Raw genomic sequence first — 22,204 nt, 5'->3', positions numbered from 1 at the left:
AGGCAGACAGAGAGGTCTTCCATCTGCTGGTTCACTCCCCAGATGGCCACAATGGTCAGAGCTATGCCGATTCAAAGGCGGGAGCCAGGACCTTCTGGGTCTCCCATGTGGGTGCAGGGGACCAAGGACTTGAGCCATCTTTTGCTGCTTTCCCAGGCCACAGTAGAGAGCTGGATCGGAAGTGGGGCATATGGGATTCGAACCGGCACCCATATGGGATGCCGATGCTGCAGGTGGCAGCTGTATCTGCTACGCCACAGCGCCAGCCCCTCAACCTCTATCGTTTTTACCTTCAGCTTTTGGAACGTTTTCGGCCGTCATTACTTCCAATATTGCCCCTGTTCCTTCCTTTCTTCTAGTATTCCTGCTTTGTGTGTGTCATACCTTTGTAATTGTCCCATAATCTCAGGCATTCCATTAGCGTTTTCCCCATTTCTTTCTTTGGCTTTTAGTTGAGGAAGTTTTTATTGATACACACCCGCTCACGGATTGTCTTCTCTCTAGTGTCTAGTCTGATAATGAGCCCCTCCAAGACATTCTTCGTTTCTGTCTCAGTGGTTGTTTTGATCTGGCGGCCCCTTTTGATTCTTTGAGAGTTTCCATCTATCTGTTTGCATTATTCATGTGGTTCTGTATATCGTCCAATTTTTCTATTACAGTTGTTTTAATAACCCAGTCAGACAGCTCCAGAATCTTTGCCATGGTAGGGCCTGGTTTTGATGCTTGCTTTGTCTCTTCAGACTGCATTTTTCTTGCTTTAACTTTTTTTTTTTTTTTTCTGAAAGCTGGACACAATGTATCAGGTAATAGAAAGCAAAGTAAGCAGGTCACTTAGTGTGAGGTTTATGTTCCTCTGGGTGGGAGTTAGGCTATTTAATGTTTGCTTTGCTGTAGGTATCAGAGGTTTCATTTTCCTTTGGGGCCTTTATTTTGGTGTCTCACACTCTTTTTTGGGGTTTCCCTAGAAATTCCTTCTTAAATAGAACCTGTGTCTGGTATAGATCTGGAGCCCGGGTGATGTGCTAAAGTATTGAAGGAAGAAAGCATGTATAATCTTAGGATTGAATATTTGGTTTCATTGGCCTACACCCCTAGCCTGTAGCTTTCACAATACTTTTCTAGCCTTTTTCTTTGCTCTTTTATCCCCTGTGTAAGACAGCAAGTCTTCCAGGGGCAGGAGTTGGTTAATTGCCCTTCCCCAAGGTCGATTAGGCTCTAAGGTAGAGTGGTCTCCTTGTTCTCAAGTGGAGAACATATAGGCAGGGCTATTTCAAAATGATGGCCTTTCCTCTCCCCTGCGGTCTGTATATGTATGTGTGGTGTACATGGCCCGTAATTTCTTTCTTCAGTCTTCAGGAGAGCGGCATTTTGGTTGATTGCCTATCTTTGCTGTTGTGAAATGAGCTGCAGTAAATATGACTCTTCCATATGCTGATTTCCTTTCCCTTGCCTATATTCCCCGGGGTGGAACGGCTGGTTTGTCTATATTCAGGTTTCTGAGGTTTCTCATACTGTCTCCCACAGTGGCTATACCAGTTTACATTCCCACCAACAGCGGAGCAGGCCGCCTTTCCCCCCCTGACATCCTCAAGGCTGTTGTAGTATTGCTGTGCATTTCCCTGATGGCTAGTGACCCTGAGCATTTTTGCATGTGTTTGTTGGCCATTTGGATTTCCTTTCTTGAACCATGCCTGCGGAAGTCCTTGGCCCGTTTCTTGAGTGGGTGGTTTGTTTTGCTGCTGTTGAGTTTCTTGAAAACCTCTGGTAGTGAATCCTTTACCAGCTGCATACTTTGCAGATAATTTCTCCCATTCTGTTAGTTGCCTCTGCGCTTTGCCGAGTGTTTTGCTTGCAGTGCAGAAGCTTCTCAATTTGGTTTTTTGCTTTTTGTCCTCTTCTATTCCTTTCTTTAATCTGTTGTGATTCTCAGCTAGTGGACATCCTTGGTTGAAATGGTCCCCAGAGCCTGTATTTTCTTTGTAGCTATGTGGACGGGATTGGTCCTAGACGTTCTTTCTGAGCCACGGCACTGTCTGCGTATACAAAGGCTGTTGATTTTCTATCCTGCCACTTTACCAAACTCTACTCTGAGTTTCGATAGTCTCTCAGTGGAGTCGTGTGGATCTCCTCTGTATGGAATCATGTCCTCTGCCAATAGTGATAGTTTGACTTCCTCCCTCCCAACTTGTATCTAACGTTGAGAAAGGAGAGAAAAAGTACCAACGTGATAACGTGCACGTAGAAAATGCCAAGAGGGACCTCAGACGCTACATTTACGTATTCTATGGTGCTTTGTGGAAGACACGGTTTGTCCTAGTTCAAGCATGCTCCATCCATTAAATGCAGGCCTAGACTGTGGAGGGCGGAGGTTGGGGAGCAGACCTGTGTTCAGTGGAGAACTCTGTAGATCACAGGTGTCTCAAGTCCCTGTGCGAGTGGGTACCCAAGTGTCTGAATAAATAAACTACATTGATTTCCTCATGCGTAAGTCATAGATAATACCACACGGAACGTTTCTAAGGTAGAAGAGAAAGAATGGGTACCAACACCTTTTTTTTTTTTTTTTTTTTTTTTTTTTTGACAGGCAGAGTGGACAGTGAGAGAGAGAGACAGAGAGAAAGGTCTTCCTTTGCCATTGGTTCACCCTCCAGTGGCCGCCGCTGATCCAAAGGCAGGAGCCAGGTACTTATCCTGGTCTCCCATGCGGGTACAGGGCCCAAGGACTCGGGCCATCCTCTACTGCACTCCTGGGCCATAGCAGAGAGCTGGCCTGGAAGAGGGAGCAACCGGGACAGAATCCGGCACCCCGACCGGGACTAGAACCTGGTGTGCTGGCGCCACTAGGTGGAGGATTAGCCTAGTGAGCTGCGTTGCCTGCCACCAACACCTTTTCTAAGAGTGAGTTAAATTCCTTTTCAAATTCTATGTTAATAGGGTAGGTAATGTATATAATATCAAATTGTAATGAACTGTAATAGTTGGCCTTGATGTAGTATTTTATTTAAAGCTATGTCTTCCTTTTCTTAATTTTTTTATTTTTTTTGAAGATCTTATTTATATGAAATTCAGGGAGGGCTGGAGGGAGGGAGAGAGAGGGGAGAGAGAGAGAGAGAGAGAGAGAGAGAATCGCTATGGAGAGGTCTTCCATCTGCTGGTCTGCTACCCAATTGGCTGCAATGGGCAGGCCTGAGCGGATCTGAAGCCAGGAGCCAGGAGCCTCCCCGGGGTGTAGCGCATGGGTGCAGGGGCCCAAGGATTTGGGCCCTCTTCTGCAGAGAGCTGCACCGGAAGTGGAGCAGCCGGGACTCGAACCTGCGCCCATGTGGATGCAGGCGCTGCGGGCGGTGGCTTTACCCGCTCCCCCACAGCGCCGGCCCCTCCTGGGAGCCTTTCCCCGTGGGATCCAGCTGTCTGCTGCCATGCCTGGGAAAGCAGAGGGAGACGGCCCAAGGACTCAGGCCCCTGAACCCAGAGTGGAGCACCGGATACAGTCCCGGGCTTCTGCTTCGGCCTGGCCCGGTCCCGGCCTTAGTAGCCACCTGGGGGTTGAACCCCCAGAGGGACGATCCGTGAGAGAGAGCAAGAGGCAAGAGGGCTCGCGATGCCCGGTGCTCTGCTTCTCTCCCCAAGCGGCTCCAACGGCCAGCGCCGGGCCAGGCAGAAGCCAGGAGGCTTGACCTCCATTCAGGGCGCCCAGGAGGCCGGGAGGCGTGGTCCCTGGGTCACAGGCTGGAGAGGCCGCCCCGCCTGCAGCCCTGGGGCTTCGGACGCTGGACGCGGCAGGCAGCGCGGAGGTGCGTCCCGCGGCGCCACGGTGGCCGCCCATGGGGAGTGCGCCTGCGCCCGGCGCTGTGACCCGGAAGTGGCCCCTTGTGCCCCGGAAGTGGCCCCTCGTGGCCCGCGGCGCTCAGGTAGGAGTCCTCGCGGGTCCCGTCCGCTGCTGCCGGAGAGCCCGCGCGAGCCGTCGGGAGCCGTCCTGGACGCTGCCGGCGGAGCCTGCGGGAGACCCAGCGCCCCCGGGGTCAGGCCGGGCTCAGAGAGGCTGCGGCCCGAGGCTGCCGCGCCGTTTCCCGGGCGCGGTTCTCTTCTTCGGCCCTTCGTGGAAGCAGCGGCCTTCGCGGGCCCCTGTGCCGCCAGCAGACCGGGCCCCCTTGGCGGTGAGTGATGCGGGGGCTGTTGGGGTTTCCCGCTGCGAGTCTTCGCTGCCGGCGCGTGCCTGTTGCTCTCGGGTCCCGAAGGCGCGGGTGGAGTCGTGGTCTTGCTGTGCGGACGGTCGGTCTGGAACTTTCCCCAGTGTGCGAGCAGCTGTGCCAGAGCAGAGGGGCTCCGTCTCCTCCTGGAGCGGCCCCGCGTTCCCGTCTGTTTGCGTTTTGATGGCCCAGCCGCCCTGCTCGAGACCCCCGAGACTGCTGACGGGGAGGAATAAGAGCGAAAACGCTCGTCTGTTTCCTGGTCTAGGAGGACAGTTTCCGGTTAACTGGCATTTGGTGTGATGTTAGCGCTCTGTGGGTTTTCAGTGAGAGGCCATTGTCAAGCCGAGGTTTACCTTCTGTTCCTGATTTGATGATTCCTTTTTTTTTTTTTTTTTTAATATCGCCAAAGCGGTGGGAGTTTTTGTGAAATAGGTTTTCTGTGTCTATAGGGATACTTTGTGGGCTTTCCCCATGTTTATTCTGTTCTGTGATATATTGATTGTGTATGGTAGCCATCCTTGCATTCCTGGAGTTGCACCCAGCGTGCTAAGCTTTGGTTGTGCTTCAGGAGCGCGTTTGGTAATATTTTGTTAAGGAATGTGACAGCGCAGTCATGACAGATACGTATGTGCCGTGTTCTTTATGATGCATTTGTTTTGGATGTTGGGAAAATGTTGGTCCGAAGGGATGAGATGGAAGATTTTTCCCCTTCGTCTCCTTTTTGGAAGGGTTTGCAAATCACGGGTTTTAACTATCCTTCCCACAGGAGTTCTGTGTTAATAGGCCAGGTGATGCATATAGTATCAAGTTCGATATAAACTCTAGTAGTTGGCCGTGATGTAGTATTTTATTTATAGCTATGTCTCCCCCCCCCCTTTTTTTTTTTTATGAAGTTCTTATTTGTTTATTTGAAATTCGGAGTTACATGCAGAGAGAGAGAAAGAGAAAGTAAGTCTTTCATCTGCTGGTCCTCTGCAAATTGGCGCAATGATGGGAGCTGAGCAGATCCGGAGCCAGTATTCAGGAGCCAGGGGCCCGGTGGCAGGTTCTCAGAATGGGGCACCAGATAAAGTCCCTGGCTTCTGTTTCAGCCTGGCCCAGCCCTGGCCTTTGTAGCCACCTGGGAGGGGGGCGAACCACCAGATGGGCAATCACTGAGAGAGAGCAAGAGTGCTTGCGATGCCCCATGCACTGCTTCTCTCCCCAAGTGGCTTCAAAGGCCAGCGCCGGGCCAGGCAGAAGCCAGGAGGCAAGAACTCCATTCAGGACTCCCAGGAGGGAAGGAGGCAGGATCCAAGTACCTGGGCCATCAGCGGCTGCCTCCCTGGTTCCCAACCTGGAGTAGCGGGATTGGAATCGGCTCTTGGGCACCCCACACTGGACGTAGCAGCATGCAGATGTGTCCCATGGCGCCATGGCAGCTGCCTGTGGGGAGTGAATTTGCGCCCTGCGCTGTGACCAGGAATTGTACCCGTAGGTACATCTCCTGCTCAGCCATCCTCAGATGGAAGTCTGCTCCTCATCTGTTCCTGCCCAAAAGCCTGTTCAAGTCTTGAGGAGCCGTCCTCGATGCTGCTGGCGGAGCCTGAGTGAGACCCAGTGCCTCCGGGGTCAGGCCTGAATCAGAGACACTGCAGCCCGGGACAGCCGCATCAGTTACCTTGCCCTTCTGGAAATGTGTAGGCGCGGTCCTCTTCTTCGGCAGCTTCCGGACGACTACCCCTCGGACCTCGGCTCCTGTTCCAGAGGAGCAGAAACGCTCTTTGGTGAGTTGGGCGCGATGGCCTTGCTGTCGTCACGGGGTAGGTGGGGCCTGGGGTGCAGATAGCAGGCAAGGGGTGTGCATGTGAGGGGTGGAGGGGAGAGGAGGAGGAGAGAGGCGGCCAAGGGAGATTCGGGAGGAGAGAGGAAGGGGGGAGAAGGAAAAGGTGGCGTGAAGGTGGGGTGGCGTGGAAGGAAGGGGAAGGAAGGCGTGTGGGGCAGCGTCGAGGGAGGGCGAGTGTGACAGGAGTGCTGGTGGGCGGGTGGAGGCGGGGGTTGGGAGAGGAAGAACTTTTCCCACGGCCCGGGTTCCATTTTGGAGGTTTCCTGGCCCTGGCTGGAATCAGTCTTGGCCACGTCCGTGAGAAGCGGCCTTGACTCCCGGCCTCTCTTCTCTGGGTGGTTCTGAACTGTAATGTGTGTGCGGGAAAACTGGCCTGGGGCACTCGAATTAACTTGCACGTAATCCGGTGAATTTTCACAGACTGCACACAAGGACTAGACAGCAGAAGCTTAGAGAAACCCCAGGAATCCCTTTGTGCTCTGTTCCAGCCTGTCCAAGGTTCTGACACCTCATGGTAAGTACTGGATTGTTTTTTCTTTTTAAAGACTGGTGTGAAAGGCAGAGTTACTGATGAGGCAGTGGTGGAGAGAGAGTCAGTGTATGGGTTCACACCCCAGGTGGCTACGATGTCCTGGGGCTGCGCCAGGCTGAAGCAGAAGCCAGGTACTTTATCCAGGACTCCAGTGTGGGTTCGGGTGCCCAAGTCCTTGGGCCTCTTGCTCTGCTTTCCTGGGCTTGTTAGCAGCCAGCTGGATCACGAGTGCAACCACCTGGGCATTTGGGGGTGGGGGCGGGCCGAGCCGTGGCAGAGTGGATGAAGCTGCTGCCTGAAGTAGCAGCATCCCATATGGGTGGTGGTTCAAGTCCCAGCACCTCCACTTCCGTCCCAGCACCTCCGCTTCCATTCCAGCTCTGCTGTGGCCCGGCCCAGCAGTAGAAGAGTACCCAAGTCCTTGGTCTCCTGCAACTGTTTGGGAATCCTGGAGGAAGCTGCAGGCTCCTGCTTCAAATCTGCTCAGGCTGAAAATGGAGAGAAGTGGAGAAAGTTTACAGGTGGCACTGATGGCTTGATGGAAATGAAGGAGTGAGAATGATGCTAGGGTTTGACTTGAGCTGCTGGTGAAATGGTGGGTCAGTTATTGCAGGGGAAGATAGGGGGCCAGAGCAAGAGGTTTCATGGGGAAATCAGCAGTTTGGTTTTGATACATTGAGTTTCCTGTGTGTGTGGTTGTGGTTGTGTAAGGACAGATGTTGATGGAATGGTATGACTTTTTATTTTAGACAATTGGGATAGATTTAAATCCAGAGTGAATTTCTGGGAGCAGCTATTGCAGTTATGTAGGTGACACGATGAGACTCTGAACTGGGACAGTGGCTGTGCAGGGGGAGGATGTGCAAGGTCTGTGTGAAATAGGACCAGTTGGCCTTAGTGACAGTTCAGTTGTAGCTACTGGTACAACTTAACCAATTGAACTTAGGTAACATTGGTGGTTCAGGATAACTCTTAGTTCTAATGCTTGGTGATTAGTGGTGCCGGCCTGTCAGGAGAAGGAAGAAGGGAGTGAGTGAGCTCAGCCCAGGAGGTGTGGAGTTTTCCGCCTGTGGGCTCTCGCAGGGAAGACACCTGGCAGCCTGCCTGGGCTGTGAGCATGGAAAGGGAGACTCACTGCTCCTAGGATGTCAGATGTGTGTATGATTGCTTTGGAACCTTAAGAGTTGCTGCTTTAGCTTCAGACTTAGTAATCTGGGGCTGCATTGAGAAAAACAGCATTGAAAGAAATGCTCCCAAAGGAAATTAGATATTGCATTCTAGGATCACAACACAGTTAGTGCTTTATGATCCACTTGTTCTGCAATCTTCTACTCTAAAGAAATAAAAATGCAAACAAACATTCACGTGCAAAGATGTTTAAAGTCACCTTAGTTGTAATGAAGAATGGGATAAATGCACAGAAGGTAATCCTCCATGTTAGCATGCTCATTCTAGTGAAGGGGTTATGGTGGCTTTTATCCTCTCCTTTTTGAATGATTGTGATTTACAGTTTTTCAAAACTGAGCATGTCTTCCTTTCTGATGAGGGAGGAAAAATGAAGTTAGGAATAATATATACATGGAAAAGAATAATATATAAGTAAGTAGCAAATTCTGCTGCATCCATAGAGTAAAATGTTAGAAAGCTATTTAGTTTTTTAAGATTGTATGGATGTAAGTAGGTATGTATGTATTTGAGAGGCAGAGTTACAGACAGTGAGAGGGAGAGACAGAGAGAAAGGCCTTCCGTCTGGTGGTTCACTCCCCAAATGGCCACAACGGCTGGAGCTGTGCCGATCCGAAGCCAGGAGCCAGGAGCTTCTTCCTGTCTCCGGCATGACTGCAGGGGCCCAAGGACTTGAGCCATCTTCCCCTGCTTTCCCAGGCCATAGCAGAGAGCTGGATTGGAAGAGGAGCAGCTGGGACTAGAACCGGCGCCCACATGGGATGCAGGCGCTGCAGGCAGAGGATTAACCCACCCACCCACAACGGCAGCCCCGAAAGCTATTTCTTTTGTTATGAAAAGTTTTTAAGTAGGTGGGTAAATGCTTATAAAGTGTTAAGGATCACCTCTTAGTTGAGCCTGTGATTATATGAGCATATACGTCTTCTGTTGGCAAGCTGGCATCAAAAGGGGTTTTCGTGGGATTGATTTTGAATACTTGTTTTCTTATTTTCCAAAATAGTTTTAAATACATTTATTTTCCTTTTTCTTTTTTAATAGATTTTTTGACCTCTCTTTTAACTTGAAAAATTTTGTTCTATTCCTGTTGATGCTACCATTTGAGAAACTACACATATGCTCTACTGTACCAACATACACACATACTTTAGTTTTTCAACTTCTATTTAATAACTATAAATTTCCAAAGCACAATGTTTGGATTATAGCGGCTTTTCCCCCAGTAACATCCATCCCACCCGCAACCATCCCATCCCCCACTCCTTCTCCCATCCCATTCTTCATCAAAATTCATTTGCAATTCTCTTCATGTATAGAAGATCAAATTAGTATATACCAAGTAAAGATTCCAACAGACTGCACCCACACAGACACACAAAGTATAGAGTACTGTTTGAGTAGTAGTTTTAGCATTCATTCACAGAGTACAACACATTAAGGACAGAGATGTTACATGGGGAGTAAGTGCACAGTGACTCCTGTTGTTGATTTAACAATGGACACTCTTATTGATGACGTCAGTAATCACCAGAGGTTCTTGTCATGAGCTGCCAAGGCTATGGAAGTTCCTCTGGAGTTCACCAACTCTGATCTTATTTAGACAAGGCCAGAGTCAAAGTGGAAGTTCTCTCCTCCCTTCAGAGAAAAGTACCTCCTTCTTTGCTGGCCTGTTCTTTCCTCTGGGATCTCACTCACAGCGTTCTTAAATTTAGGTCATTTTTTTTCTTTTGCCAGAGTGTCTTGACTTCCCATGCCTGAAATACTCTCATGGGCTTTTTAGCCAGATCCGAATGCCTTAGGGGCCGATTCGGAGGCCAGAGTGCTGTTTAGGGCTTTGGCCATTCTATGAGTCTGCTGTGTATCCTGCTTCCCATGTTGGATTGTTTTCTCCTTTTTAATTCTATCAGTTAGTAGAAGCAGACAGTAGACTTGTTTATGTGATCCCTTTGACATTTAATCCTCTCATTATGATCAATTATGAACTGAAACTGATCACTTTAGACTAGTAAGATGGCATTGGTACATGCCACATTGATGGGATTGAATTGGAATCCCCTGGCACGTTTCTAGCTCTACCATTAAGGGTAAGTCTGAGTGAGCATGTGCCGAACTGTACATCTCCTCCCTCTCTTATTCCCACTCTTATATTTAACAGGGATCACTTTTCAGTTGAATTTAAACACCTAAGAATAATTGTGTGTAAATTAAAGAGTTCAGCCGATGGTAATAAGTAGAACAAACAAATACTAAAAGGAATAAAGTAGTAAGGTGTTCCTGGACAGTCAGGACAAGGGCTGATCAAGTCATTGTTTCTCATCTGAGATATTTCTATCACCAAACATTTTCTACCAGTGATATTCAACCTTTTTTTTTTTTTAAGATGTATTTATTTATTCATGTGAAAGGCAGAATTACAGAGAGGCAGAGGCAGACAGAGAGGTCTTCCATCTGCTGGTTCACTCCCCAGATGGCCACAATGGTCAGAGCTATGCCGATTCAAAGGCGGGAGCCAGGACCTTCTGGGTCTCCCATGTGGGTGCAGGGGACCAAGGACTTGAGCCATCTTTTGCTGCTTTCCCAGGCCACAGTAGAGAGCTGGATCGGAAGTGGGGCATATGGGATTCGAACCGGCACCCATATGGGATGCCGATGCTGCAGGTGGCAGCTGTATCTGCTACGCCACAGCGCCAGCCCCTCAACCTCTATCGTTTTTACCTTCAGCTTTTGGAACGTTTTCGGCCGTCATTACTTCCAATATTGCCCCTGTTCCTTCCTTTCTTCTAGTATTCCTGCTTTGTGTGTGTCATACCTTTGTAATTGTCCCATAATCTCAGGCATTCCATTAGCGTTTTCCCCATTTCTTTCTTTGGCTTTTAGTTGAGGAAGTTTTTATTGATACACACCCGCTCACGGATTGTCTTCTCTCTAGTGTCTAGTCTGATAATGAGCCCCTCCAAGACATTCTTCGTTTCTGTCTCAGTGGTTGTTTTGATCTGGCGGCCCCTTTTGATTCTTTGAGAGTTTCCATCTATCTGTTTGCATTATTCATGTGGTTCTGTATATCGTCCAATTTTTCTATTACAGTTGTTTTAATAACCCAGTCAGACAGCTCCAGAATCTTTGCCATGGTAGGGCCTGGTTTTGATGCTTGCTTTGTCTCTTCAGACTGCATTTTTCTTGCTTTAACTTTTTTTTTTTTTTTTCTGAAAGCTGGACACAATGTATCAGGTAATAGAAAGCAAAGTAAGCAGGTCACTTAGTGTGAGGTTTATGTTCCTCTGGGTGGGAGTTAGGCTATTTAATGTTTGCTTTGCTGTAGGTATCAGAGGTTTCATTTTCCTTTGGGGCCTTTATTTTGGTGTCTCACACTCTTTTTTGGGGTTTCCCTAGAAATTCCTTCTTAAATAGAACCTGTGTCTGGTATAGATCTGGAGCCCGGGTGATGTGCTAAAGTATTGAAGGAAGAAAGCATGTATAATCTTAGGATTGAATATTTGGTTTCATTGGCCTACACCCCTAGCCTGTAGCTTTCACAATACTTTTCTAGCCTTTTTCTTTGCTCTTTTATCCCCTGTGTAAGACAGCAAGTCTTCCAGGGGCAGGAGTTGGTTAATTGCCCTTCCCCAAGGTCGATTAGGCTCTAAGGTAGAGTGGTCTCCTTGTTCTCAAGTGGAGAACATATAGGCAGGGCTATTTCAAAATGATGGCCTTTCCTCTCCCCTGCGGTCTGTATATGTATGTGTGGTGTACATGGCCCGTAATTTCTTTCTTCAGTCTTCAGGAGAGCGGCATTTTGGTTGATTGCCTATCTTTGCTGTTGTGAAATGAGCTGCAGTAAATATGACTCTTCCATATGCTGATTTCCTTTCCCTTGCCTATATTCCCCGGGGTGGAACGGCTGGTTTGTCTATATTCAGGTTTCTGAGGTTTCTCATACTGTCTCCCACAGTGGCTATACCAGTTTACATTCCCACCAACAGCGGAGCAGGCCGCCTTTCCCCCCCTGACATCCTCAAGGCTGTTGTAGTATTGCTGTGCATTTCCCTGATGGCTAGTGACCCTGAGCATTTTTGCATGTGTTTGTTGGCCATTTGGATTTCCTTTCTTGAACCATGCCTGCGGAAGTCCTTGGCCCGTTTCTTGAGTGGGTGGTTTGTTTTGCTGCTGTTGAGTTTCTTGAAAACCTCTGGTAGTGAATCCTTTACCAGCTGCATACTTTGCAGATAATTTCTCCCATTCTGTTAGTTGCCTCTGCGCTTTGCCGAGTGTTTTGCTTGCAGTGCAGAAGCTTCTCAATTTGGTTTTTTGCTTTTTGTCCTCTTCTATTCCTTTCTTTAATCTGTTGTGATTCTCAGCTAGTGGACATCCTTGGTTGAAATGGTCCCCAGAGCCTGTATTTTCTTTGTAGCTATGTGGACGGGATTGGTCCTAGACGTTCTTTCTGAGCCACGGCACTGTCTGCGTATACAAAGGCTGTTGATTTTCTATCCTGCCACTTTACCAAACTCTACTCTGAGTTTCGATAGTCTCTCAGTGGAGTCGTGTGGATCTCCTCTGTATGGAATCATGTCCTCTGCCAATAGTGATAGTTTGACTTCCTCCCTCCCAACTTGTATCTAACGTTGAGAAAGGAGAGAAAAAGTACCAACGTGATAACGTGCACGTAGAAAATGCCAAGAGGGACCTCAGACGCTACATTTACGTATTCTATGGTGCTTTGTGGAAGACACGGTTTGTCCTAGTTCAAGCATGCTCCATCCATTAAATGCAGGCCTAGACTGTGGAGGGCGGAGGTTGGGGAGCAGACCTGTGTTCAGTGGAGAACTCTGTAGATCACAGGTGTCTCAAGTCCCTGTGCGAGTGGGTACCCAAGTGTCTGAATAAATAAACTACATTGATTTCCTCATGCGTAAGTCATAGATAATACCACACGGAACGTTTCTAAGGTAGAAGAGAAAGAATGGGTACCAACACCTTTTTTTTTTTTTTTTTTTTTTTTTTTTTTTGACAGGCAGAGTGGACAGTGAGAGAGAGAGACAGAGAGAAAGGTCTTCCTTTGCCATTGGTTCACCCTCCAGTGGCCGCCGCTGATCCAAAGGCAGGAGCCAGGTACTTATCCTGGTCTCCCATGCGGGTACAGGGCCCAAGGACTCGGGCCATCCTCTACTGCACTCCTGGGCCATAGCAGAGAGCTGGCCTGGAAGAGGGAGCAACCGGGACAGAATCCGGCACCCCGACCGGGACTAGAACCTGGTGTGCTGGCGCCACTAGGTGGAGGATTAGCCTAGTGAGCTGCGTTGCCTGCCACCAACACCTTTTCTAAGAGTGAGTTAAATTCCTTTTCAAATTCTATGTTAATAGGGTAGGTAATGTATATAATATCAAATTGTAATGAACTGTAATAGTTGGCCTTGATGTAGTATTTTATTTAAAGCTATGTCTTCCTTTTCTTAATTTTTTTATTTTTTTTGAAGATCTTATTTATATGAAATTCAGGGAGGGCTGGAGGGAGGGAGAGAGAGGGGGAGAGAGAGAGAGAGAGAGAGAGAGAATCGCTATGGAGAGGTCTTCCATCTGCTGGTCTGCTACCCAATTGGCTGCAATGGGCAGGCCTGAGCGGATCTGAAGCCAGGAGCCAGGAGCCTCCCCGGGGTGTAGCGCATGGGTGCAGGGGCCCAAGGATTTGGGCCCTCTTCTGCAGAGAGCTGCACCGGAAGTGGAGCAGCCGGGACTCGAACCTGCGCCCATGTGGATGCAGGCGCTGCGGGCGGTGGCTTTACCCGCTCCCCCACAGCGCCGGCCCCTCCTGGGAGCCTTTCCCCGTGGGATCCAGCTGTCTGCTGCCATGCCTGGGAAAGCAGAGGGAGACGGCCCAAGGACTCAGGCCCCTGAACCCAGAGTGGAGCACCGGATACAGTCCCGGGCTTCTGCTTCGGCCTGGCCCGGTCCCGGCCTTAGTAGCCACCTGGGGGTTGAACCCCCAGAGGGACGATCCGTGAGAGAGAGCAAGAGGCAAGAGGGCTCGCGATGCCCGGTGCTCTGCTTCTCTCCCCAAGCGGCTCCAACGGCCAGCGCCGGGCCAGGCAGAAGCCAGGAGGCTTGACCTCCATTCAGGGCGCCCAGGAGGCCGGGAGGCGTGGTCCCTGGGTCACAGGCTGGAGAGGCCGCCCCGCCTGCAGCCCTGGGGCTTCGGACGCTGGACGCGGCAGGCAGCGCGGAGGTGCGTCCCGCGGCGCCACGGTGGCCGCCCATGGGGAGTGCGCCTGCGCCCGGCGCTGTGACCCGGAAGTGGCCCCTTGTGCCCCGGAAGTGGCCCCTCGTGGCCCGCGGCGCTCAGGTAGGAGTCCTCGCGGGTCCCGTCCGCTGCTGCCGGAGAGCCCGCGCGAGCCGTCGGGAGCCGTCCTGGACGCTGCCGGCGGAGCCTGCGGGAGACCCAGCGCCCCCGGGGTCAGGCCGGGCTCAGAGAGGCTGCGGCCCGAGGCTGCCGCGCCGTTTCCCGGGCGCGGTTCTCTTCTTCGGCCCTTCGTGGAAGCAGCGGCCTTCGCGGGCCCCTGTGCCGCCAGCAGACCGGGCCCCCTTGGCGGTGAGTGATGCGGGGGCTGTTGGGGTTTCCCGCTGCGAGTCTTCGCTGCCGGCGCGTGCCTGTTGCTCTCGGGTCCCGAAGGCGCGGGTGGAGTCGTGGTCTTGCTGTGCGGACGGTCGGTCTGGAACTTTCCCCAGTGTGCGAGCAGCTGTGCCAGAGCAGAGGGGCTCCGTCTCCTCCTGGAGCGGCCCCGCGTTCCCGTCTGTTTGCGTTTTGATGGCCCAGCCGCCCTGCTCGAGACCCCCGAGACTGCTGACGGGGAGGAATAAGAGCGAAAACGCTCGTCTGTTTCCTGGTCTAGGAGGACAGTTTCCGGTTAACTGGCATTTGGTGTGATGTTAGCGCTCTGTGGGTTTTCAGTGAGAGGCCATTGTCAAGCCGAGGTTTACCTTCTGTTCCTGATTTGATGATTCCTTTTTTTTTTTTTTTTTTTTTAATATCGCCAAAGCGGTGGGAGTTTTTGTGAAATAGGTTTTCTGTGTCTATAGGGATACTTTGTGGGCTTTCCCCATGTTTATTCTGTTCTGTGATATATTGATTGTGTATGGTAGCCATCCTTGCATTCCTGGAGTTGCACCCAGCGTGCTAAGCTTTGGTTGTGCTTCAGGAGCGCGTTTGGTAATATTTTGTTAAGGAATGTGACAGCGCAGTCATGACAGATACGTATGTGCCGTGTTCTTTATGATGCATTTGTTTTGGATGTTGGGAAAATGTTGGTCCGAAGGGATGAGATGGAAGATTTTTCCCCTTCGTCTCCTTTTTGGAAGGGTTTGCAAATCACGGGTTTTAACTATCCTTCCCACAGGAGTTCTGTGTTAATAGGCCAGGTGATGCATATAGTATCAAGTTCGATATAAACTCTAGTAGTTGGCCGTGATGTAGTATTTTATTTATAGCTATGTCCCCCCCCCCCTTTTTTTTTTTTATGAAGTTCTTATTTGTTTATTTGAAATTCGGAGTTACATGCAGAGAGAGAGAAAGAGAAAGTAAGTCTTTCATCTGCTGGTCCTCTGCAAATTGGCGCAATGATGGGAGCTGAGCAGATCCGGAGCCAGTATTCAGGAGCCAGGGGCCCGGTGGCAGGTTCTCAGAATGGGGCACCAGATAAAGTCCCTGGCTTCTGTTTCAGCCTGGCCCAGCCCTGGCCTTTGTAGCCACCTGGGAGGGGGGCGAACCACCAGATGGGCAATCACTGAGAGAGAGCAAGAGTGCTTGCGATGCCCCATGCACTGCTTCTCTCCCCAGGCGGCTTCAAAGGCCAGCGCTGGGCCAGGCAGAAGCCAGGAGGCAAGAACTCCATTCAGGACTCCCAGGAGGGAAGGAGGCAGGATCCAAGTACCTGGGCCATCAGCGGCTGCCTCCCTGGTTCCCAACCTGGAGTAGCGGGACTGGAATCGGCTCTTGGGCGCCCCACACTGGACGTAGCAGCATGCAGATGTGTCCCATGGTGCCATGGCAGCTGCCTGTGGGGAGTGAATTTGCGCCCTGCGCTGTGACCAGGAATTGTACCCGTAGGTACATCTCCTGCTCAGCCATCCTCAGATGGAAGTCTGCTCCTCATCTGTTCCTGCCCAAAAGCCTGTTCAAGTCTTGAGGAGCCGTCCTCGATGCTGCTTGCGGAGCCTGAGTGAGACCCAGTGCCTCCGGGGTCAGGCCTGAATCAGAGACACTGCAGCCCGGGACAGCCGCATCAGTTACCTTGCCCTTCTGGAAATGTGTAGGCGCGGGCCTCTTCTTGGGCAGCTTCCGGAAGTCTACCCCTCGGGCCTCGGCTCCTGTTCCAGAGGAGCAGAAACGCTCTTTGGTGAGTTGGGCGCGATGGCCTTGCTGTCGTCACGGGGTAGGTGGGGCCTGGGGTGCAGATAGCAGGCAAGGGGTGTGCATGTGAGGGGTGGAGGGGAGAGGAGGAGGAGAGAGGCGGCCAAGGGAGATTCGGGAGGAGAGAAGAAGGGGGGAGAAGGAAAAGGTGGCGTGAAGGTGGGGTGGCGTGGAAGGAAGGGGAAGGAAGGCGTGTGGGGCAGCGTCGAGGGAGGGCGAGTGTGACAGGAGTGCCGGTGGGCGGGTGGAGGCGGGGGTTGGGAGAGGAAGAACTTTTCCCACGGCCCGGGTTCCGTTTTGGGGGTTTCCTGGCCCTGGCCGGAATCAGTCTTGGCCGCGTCCGTGAGAAGCGGCCTTGACTCCCGGCCTCTCTTCTCTGGGTGGTTCTGAACCGTAATGTGTGTGCGGGAACACTGGCCTGGGGCACTCGAATCAACTCGAGGTGATCGTACTGCTGTGGCTTGAACCGACGTCTCTATGAGACTACCTGCCAAAGCAGTGTCTCCATCCTCAGCCTCTACCATGGGATCTACCTCTCCGTTTGCATTGCCTCTTAGACACACACTTGAGTGTCCTGCAGGTACCGCAGACTTCCTGTTCCATTCAAACCTGCTCCACACATTGCACTGATCTCTGTATTGGCGGCTCCATCTGACTTGCCTTCCAAGTTGGGAAGCTTGGCAGCACCCTCTTTACCAGCATCTGTCTCCTAGTAGTCACCGAATCTATGTCAGTGGTGGCTCAGGTCCTACACAAGCCCTCAGGCCGAGGCTGCCTGCTGCCAAGTCTCATTGCTCTCCGGATTCTTTCTTCCAGGCTTTTCTGCTTCAGGCCTGCATACCACCTGCATTTCCCTAGAAAGCACAGGGGACTGTCTGATCTTTTCTCATCTCCTCTTGCATACTTTCAAAAGCCCTAATCCCTTAGGGGGGCATTCCAAGGCCTTGTTCTCAGGTCTGTTCACAGCTTCCTTTTCCAAGCTGCACAGCCCCTGCTTCTGTCATGCCAGACTTGCCACTGCTCTGCAGATAGGCAGCCACTACTTGATGTTCCTCAGTGTTTTCAGCTTGAGAAAGTCGTAGCCATGTTTCAAAATATCCAACTCAAGGGTCTTCCTTCTCTGTGATACTTTTCTCTCATCCTCCCAGGCAGGGATACGTTTCCAGAACTTGCATAACACACTGCTTATCTTCGTAAAGCGCTTAACCCATTTTATCAGCATGTATTTGCTAAATACCTGTATCTCATAGAAGACTGTGAGCTTGTCCAGGGCAGGCCTTTTCTCTCTGCTTTCATTCCTGTAGTCCCTGGTACACAGTTGGTATTCAGCCTATGCAGAACTAACAATACACTCATTGGTGGGTCTTGGGACAGGAACTGATGGTTTATGAAGGGTCTGGTCTCAAGAACAAGGGCACGAGGGCCAAGGAAGGAGACAGCAACAGAATCAGCATTCTTGAAGCACTTTCACTTGTCAGGGTTCTTAGTGTATCATCGTCTCATTTCTAAATAGCAGCACAAGGAGGGAAAGCAAGAGTTTTATTTAATTATACCACATTGTACTGTTTAATCCTCTTCAAAGCTCTGTGAGGAAGGCACTGCTGATCCCCTTTGAAATAGGAGGCTAAAGGAGGTGGGCACCTGTCCTAGGCCATATATCAAAAACAGTAAAGCCCCAGTTTAAAACCTGCTCTGCTGTGTCCCTCCTGGGGTTGGAACCCCAGGTTCCAGTAGTTCTAGAGGTGGCGTATCAGAGAGGTGTAGCTCATAAAAACCAGTGGTACTTTTCTTTTGGGCTTGTCTTTGTATGGAGCAGAACCACAGGGACTTGTCCTATGTTACTAAGGACCCTTCTTAATAACTCTGTGGCCTCATGCTGTGATTTGTTAATATAGGTCCTGTGTCCTGGTTCCCACCAGTGGTCATCTTTCTTTGAGCTATCGGAGGAGTCTGAGGTGGACATCTTGCCACCCGGGGACTGGAACTGACTTTTGAGAGGGACCCTTAGGTATGAAAGGAGATTTGCTGGTAGGGTTAAGACCAGAGGGTTTGAGGGGTCCACAAGGTCCCTGGCGATTAGTCTTTGTTTCTTATTTCTTTACTTTTGAGAGGGACCCTTAGGTATGAAAGGAGATTTGCTGGTAGGGTTAAGACCAGAGGGTTTGAGGGGTCCACAAGGTCCCTGGCGATTAGTCTTTGTTTCTTATTTCTTTATTTCAAAGGAAGAGAGAAATATTTCATCCCTTAGTTTCCTTCCCTAGTGCCCACAACAGCTGGAACTGTATCTGAAGCCAGGGCCTGGGAACTCAATCCAAGTCTCCTATGTGAGTGGCAGGGATGGAAGTACTTGAGCCTTCACCTGCTGCCTCCCAGGGTGGATTAGCAGGAAGCTGGAATCAGGACTTCAGCCAGGACTTGATCCTGGGCACTCTAACATGGGCTGTGGGGATTCCAGCAGTGGCTTAGCCACTATACCAGAAGCCATTCCTTGATTAGTCTTCCGTTCCCTCCTTCACAGGGTGGCTGGCTGCTTGGGAGGGGTTTGCATCACCACTGCTAACAGGGCCTGCTGCATAATTTTGTGAGCGCCTTGTTCCTAAGGCAGGGATAAAGTGCCACTAAAGGTACTAAGTCATAAAGCTCTTTCCTTTCTCCCGCATACCTCCTTGGCTCAGCCTCATGTTCTTTGGACTCGCTTACAAACCGAGGATTTTGAGTCACCACCAGCAGAGGTTTACACCCAGTGAAGGCCCTTCTGAGTACCAGCGCTGTGTGATGGCTCCTTTGTGACCATGTAGGCTGCGCCCGTGAGGTTGGCCTTGGCTGCTGAGTATAATCCATTGGCTGTGACTGTATAAGATTACATTGTATTCCAACATAAGCGGTTGCTATTTTGTATGATAATTCTGATATTTCACCATTAAAGCAATGCTGCAGGGAGCAACGTGGATTATCCATACCAGAGCATTCCTGGAACTGTTTTGATGACTTGTGTTAGTTCAGAATCACTAGGTCTTTGCTAGCATTCTGCAGTAGGCAATGGCATTGCAGGCCAGCTCTCTCCCTAGCACAAGGCTGACCGCGTTGAAATTTACACAGGTGTTGAACAGATCTCCGCACCTGCAGTGTGGAAAAGACTAGAGCAGTGCCCTCTTGTGCCTGACTGCCCTTCTTTCTGCCTCTTTGCTTTGTACATTATTAAATGTGCTCTCAAACCACTAGGACTCACAGCTGAAAATAAAGTAGGTTGGTGGACAGTCACAGACAGCACTGTCCACTCACCAGGCCCGGGTTGTTTCTCCTTAAGCACTGTACCAGATGCCCTACTCCACCCATTAATAACTCTTGTCCTTTCCGAGTTGTTAGCTGTGTCATAAAATTTCTAGATTTCTGAGGGGTTTTGTAAATCTTAAAGTAGAAGATAAGAACTTTTGCTGCCAGTGTTTTGGCTTAGCTGGTAAAGCCGCCCCCCATGATACCAACATCCCATATGGACGCTGATTCAGATTCCCAGATCCACTTCCAATCCAGCTCTCTGCTAATGCACTTGGGAGGGCAGCACAAGATAGCCCCAGTGCTTGGGCTCCTGCACCCACGTGGGAAAGCCAGAAGAGGCTCCTGGCCATTGTGGCCATCTGGGGAGTGAACTAGTGTATGGAAGACCTCTCTCTTTCTCTTTTCTCTTTCTCTTTCTCTTTCTCTCCCTCTCTTTCTGTAACTGTGCCTTTAAAATAAATAAAATGTTTTTTTTTTTTTTAAAAAGAACCTTTAACCATTCAAAGAAAGCCTCAAGTAGAAAGAAGAAGAATCTTGCAGACCCACAGTACTCACTGACCTAAAATCTTGCCTGAAATTCTTGTTGAAGTTTGCTGATATTTATAATTTCTGATGATTATAATTTCTGATGATCATCAGAAATGACACATACTGACTTGTGTGAAGTGAGCTAGTAGATATTCTTGGCCTGTGTAAAAGTCACGTCTGCTAGTTTTACAAGATGTAACTGCTACGCTCCTGAGCTACTCGAGAGCTGTTGGGTAGAGATGTTATTACTGGCAGAGTCGTCACACTGCACAGCCCCCATGGGCATCGTTACGCCCTGTGACTGGCATTTCCAGGGCTAGTGCTGTGCACACTGGGGAGGCCTTACCCACAGGTGGTGTGGTGTCTGCACAATGTCTGCATGATGGTTCTCCCTCATTTGGATGGCTGGTAGGGTTCTGTTAGTACACAGCCCCTCAACTTGTGACTTTTCAAAATTGCTCAAGCACGCGTTTTTGAGTCACCTCGGAGGGGAACAGTTGGGGCCCTGGGGGATTGATTGCCCACTGTTCTAGAGACTAGAACAGACCTACCCTTGCCTCCTGGAACTTTCTCTGAGTTAGAAACCTCTTAGAGTTATTATAAATCCTTGAAATATTTTATTTCATGGTGTATCTTTAAGCAGAGGTATCTTAAATTAGTGCAGCAATCATAGACTTATTTTTATTATATTTTTATTAAGTAGGAGGGAGGAAAGCATTGTTGGTCAGCGCACATGGTGCTTAACGTGGAATCTGGAGGTGGAGATGGTGTTTTCTTACTTCAGAGTTTGTGATTTCCAACTCTTGCCAAGGGTAAACACTAGAATTAGGTCTAGGCTGTGGTTCTAGCTGGTATGCCTCTGTTTCAAATTTCATCTCGCTTCTGCTTGGCATCAAGATTTCCAGCTTTCCAAGGCTGGCCGCAAATTCAAATCAAGTGTCTAAACCAGTAGTTAGAGGAAAAGATCCCGCAGTGGTAATGGTACTGCTAAATGACCTAAATACCCATCCTACATTTTTTTTTCCTGTCAAGAAAAAAAAAATGGACACCTGCCAAGGCTGTGTATGAGATTCTAAGCATGATTTTCATCACACTCTGCCCTGAGCAGTAGGGAGAGGAGAGCCTGCCTTCAAAAATCTGTCTTGAGGTGTTCTGAATTTCAGGACCGCCTTAAGTTGGCTGGTGGATGCCCTCAATCTATGTTTCTTTGTAAAAATTTTCTGGTGTTATGGATGGAAGAAAATCATCACTGCTCCCATAAATTGTTTTTAGAAATTTATTTATTTGAAAGTCAGAGTTACAGAGAGAAGGAGAGGCAGAGAGAGAGAGAGAGAGAGAGAGAGAGAGCGAGTTTCCATCTGCTGGTTCCCTCCCCAATTGGCAGCAACGGCCAGAGCTAAGCCAATCTGAAGTCAGGAGCCAGGAGCTTCTTCCTGGTCTCCACGCAGATGCAGGGGCCCAAGGACCTGGGCCATCTTCCACTGCTTTCCCAGGCCACAGCAGAGAGCTGGATCAGAAGTGGAGCAGCCGGGGCTCGAACCAGCGCCCATATGGGATGCTGGCATTGTAGGTGGCAGCTTTACCTGCTACGCCACAGTGCCGGCCCCTGCTCCCATACTTTCAAGCGCTGCAGCCAAAGCATTTTTTTCAGTGCCTTACCCTCCACCTGTGCTTCATTAGAATTAAGCACAGAGTAAAGCATTAGTGACTGTGATCCTGCTGTGTGCCAAGGTTATGGGCGCCTGTCTTAGCCCCAGCAACGGGATCACCATGCACCTTCCACCAGGGAGGGATCCAGCTGCACGATTCAATCCTGAAGACAGACTCTCAGTGACCACTCCTGATCTCAATGCTCTTGGTCAAGGTTCCCAAGAAAGCAGAGACTGAGATTTAAAAAAAAAAAAAGTGCTAATAATTTATTAAGACGTGCAGTTTCAGGAAATCCAAGGTCAAGAAGAATGAGGTGGAGCAAGAGGAAGAGCCAACACAGAGGTGCACCACAGAGGTGTCCACGGCTTAGTATCTACACGGCTAATAATTCATTCCCTTGGGGTCATCTTGCAAGAGGCCATTTAAAGTGGGGTGGGCATTTGACCCAGCAATGAAGACTCCAATTAGGATGACCACATCCCGCAGTAGAGTGCCTGGACTTAAGAATGACCTTCAATTCCTGAGAGCAGGAGTGCTTCGGTATACAATGACGTGATGAGCTCTTCCAGCCAGAAGACACTGTCTCACTGTTGGCACCTCTGCTGGGGCCGCTCCTG

At 50.0% G+C, this 22,204-nt stretch overlaps 1 protein-coding gene across 1 annotated transcript in view; it reads left to right on the top strand.

Annotated features, from left to right (window-relative positions):
* Positions 1-22,204, top strand: part of LOC127486657 (probable ATP-dependent RNA helicase DDX60) — a gene marked incomplete at its 3' end in the record, with an annotated part of 114,026 nt that overhangs the window by 17,244 nt on the left and 74,578 nt on the right. Inside the window, 2 exon segments of the mRNA XM_070047160.1 lie at positions 5,671-5,959; positions 6,439-6,532. Of these exon segments, the coding sequence (XP_069903261.1) occupies positions 6,530-6,532 (3 nt within the window).

This window comes from Oryctolagus cuniculus, chromosome 8 (assembly GCF_964237555.1).
Source record: "Oryctolagus cuniculus chromosome 8, mOryCun1.1, whole genome shotgun sequence".
NCBI classification, from domain to species: Eukaryota; Metazoa; Chordata; class Mammalia; order Lagomorpha; family Leporidae; genus Oryctolagus; species Oryctolagus cuniculus.
Note: the sequence above shows the minus strand (reverse complement) of the source record. Positions and strands in the feature narration are given on the sequence as shown.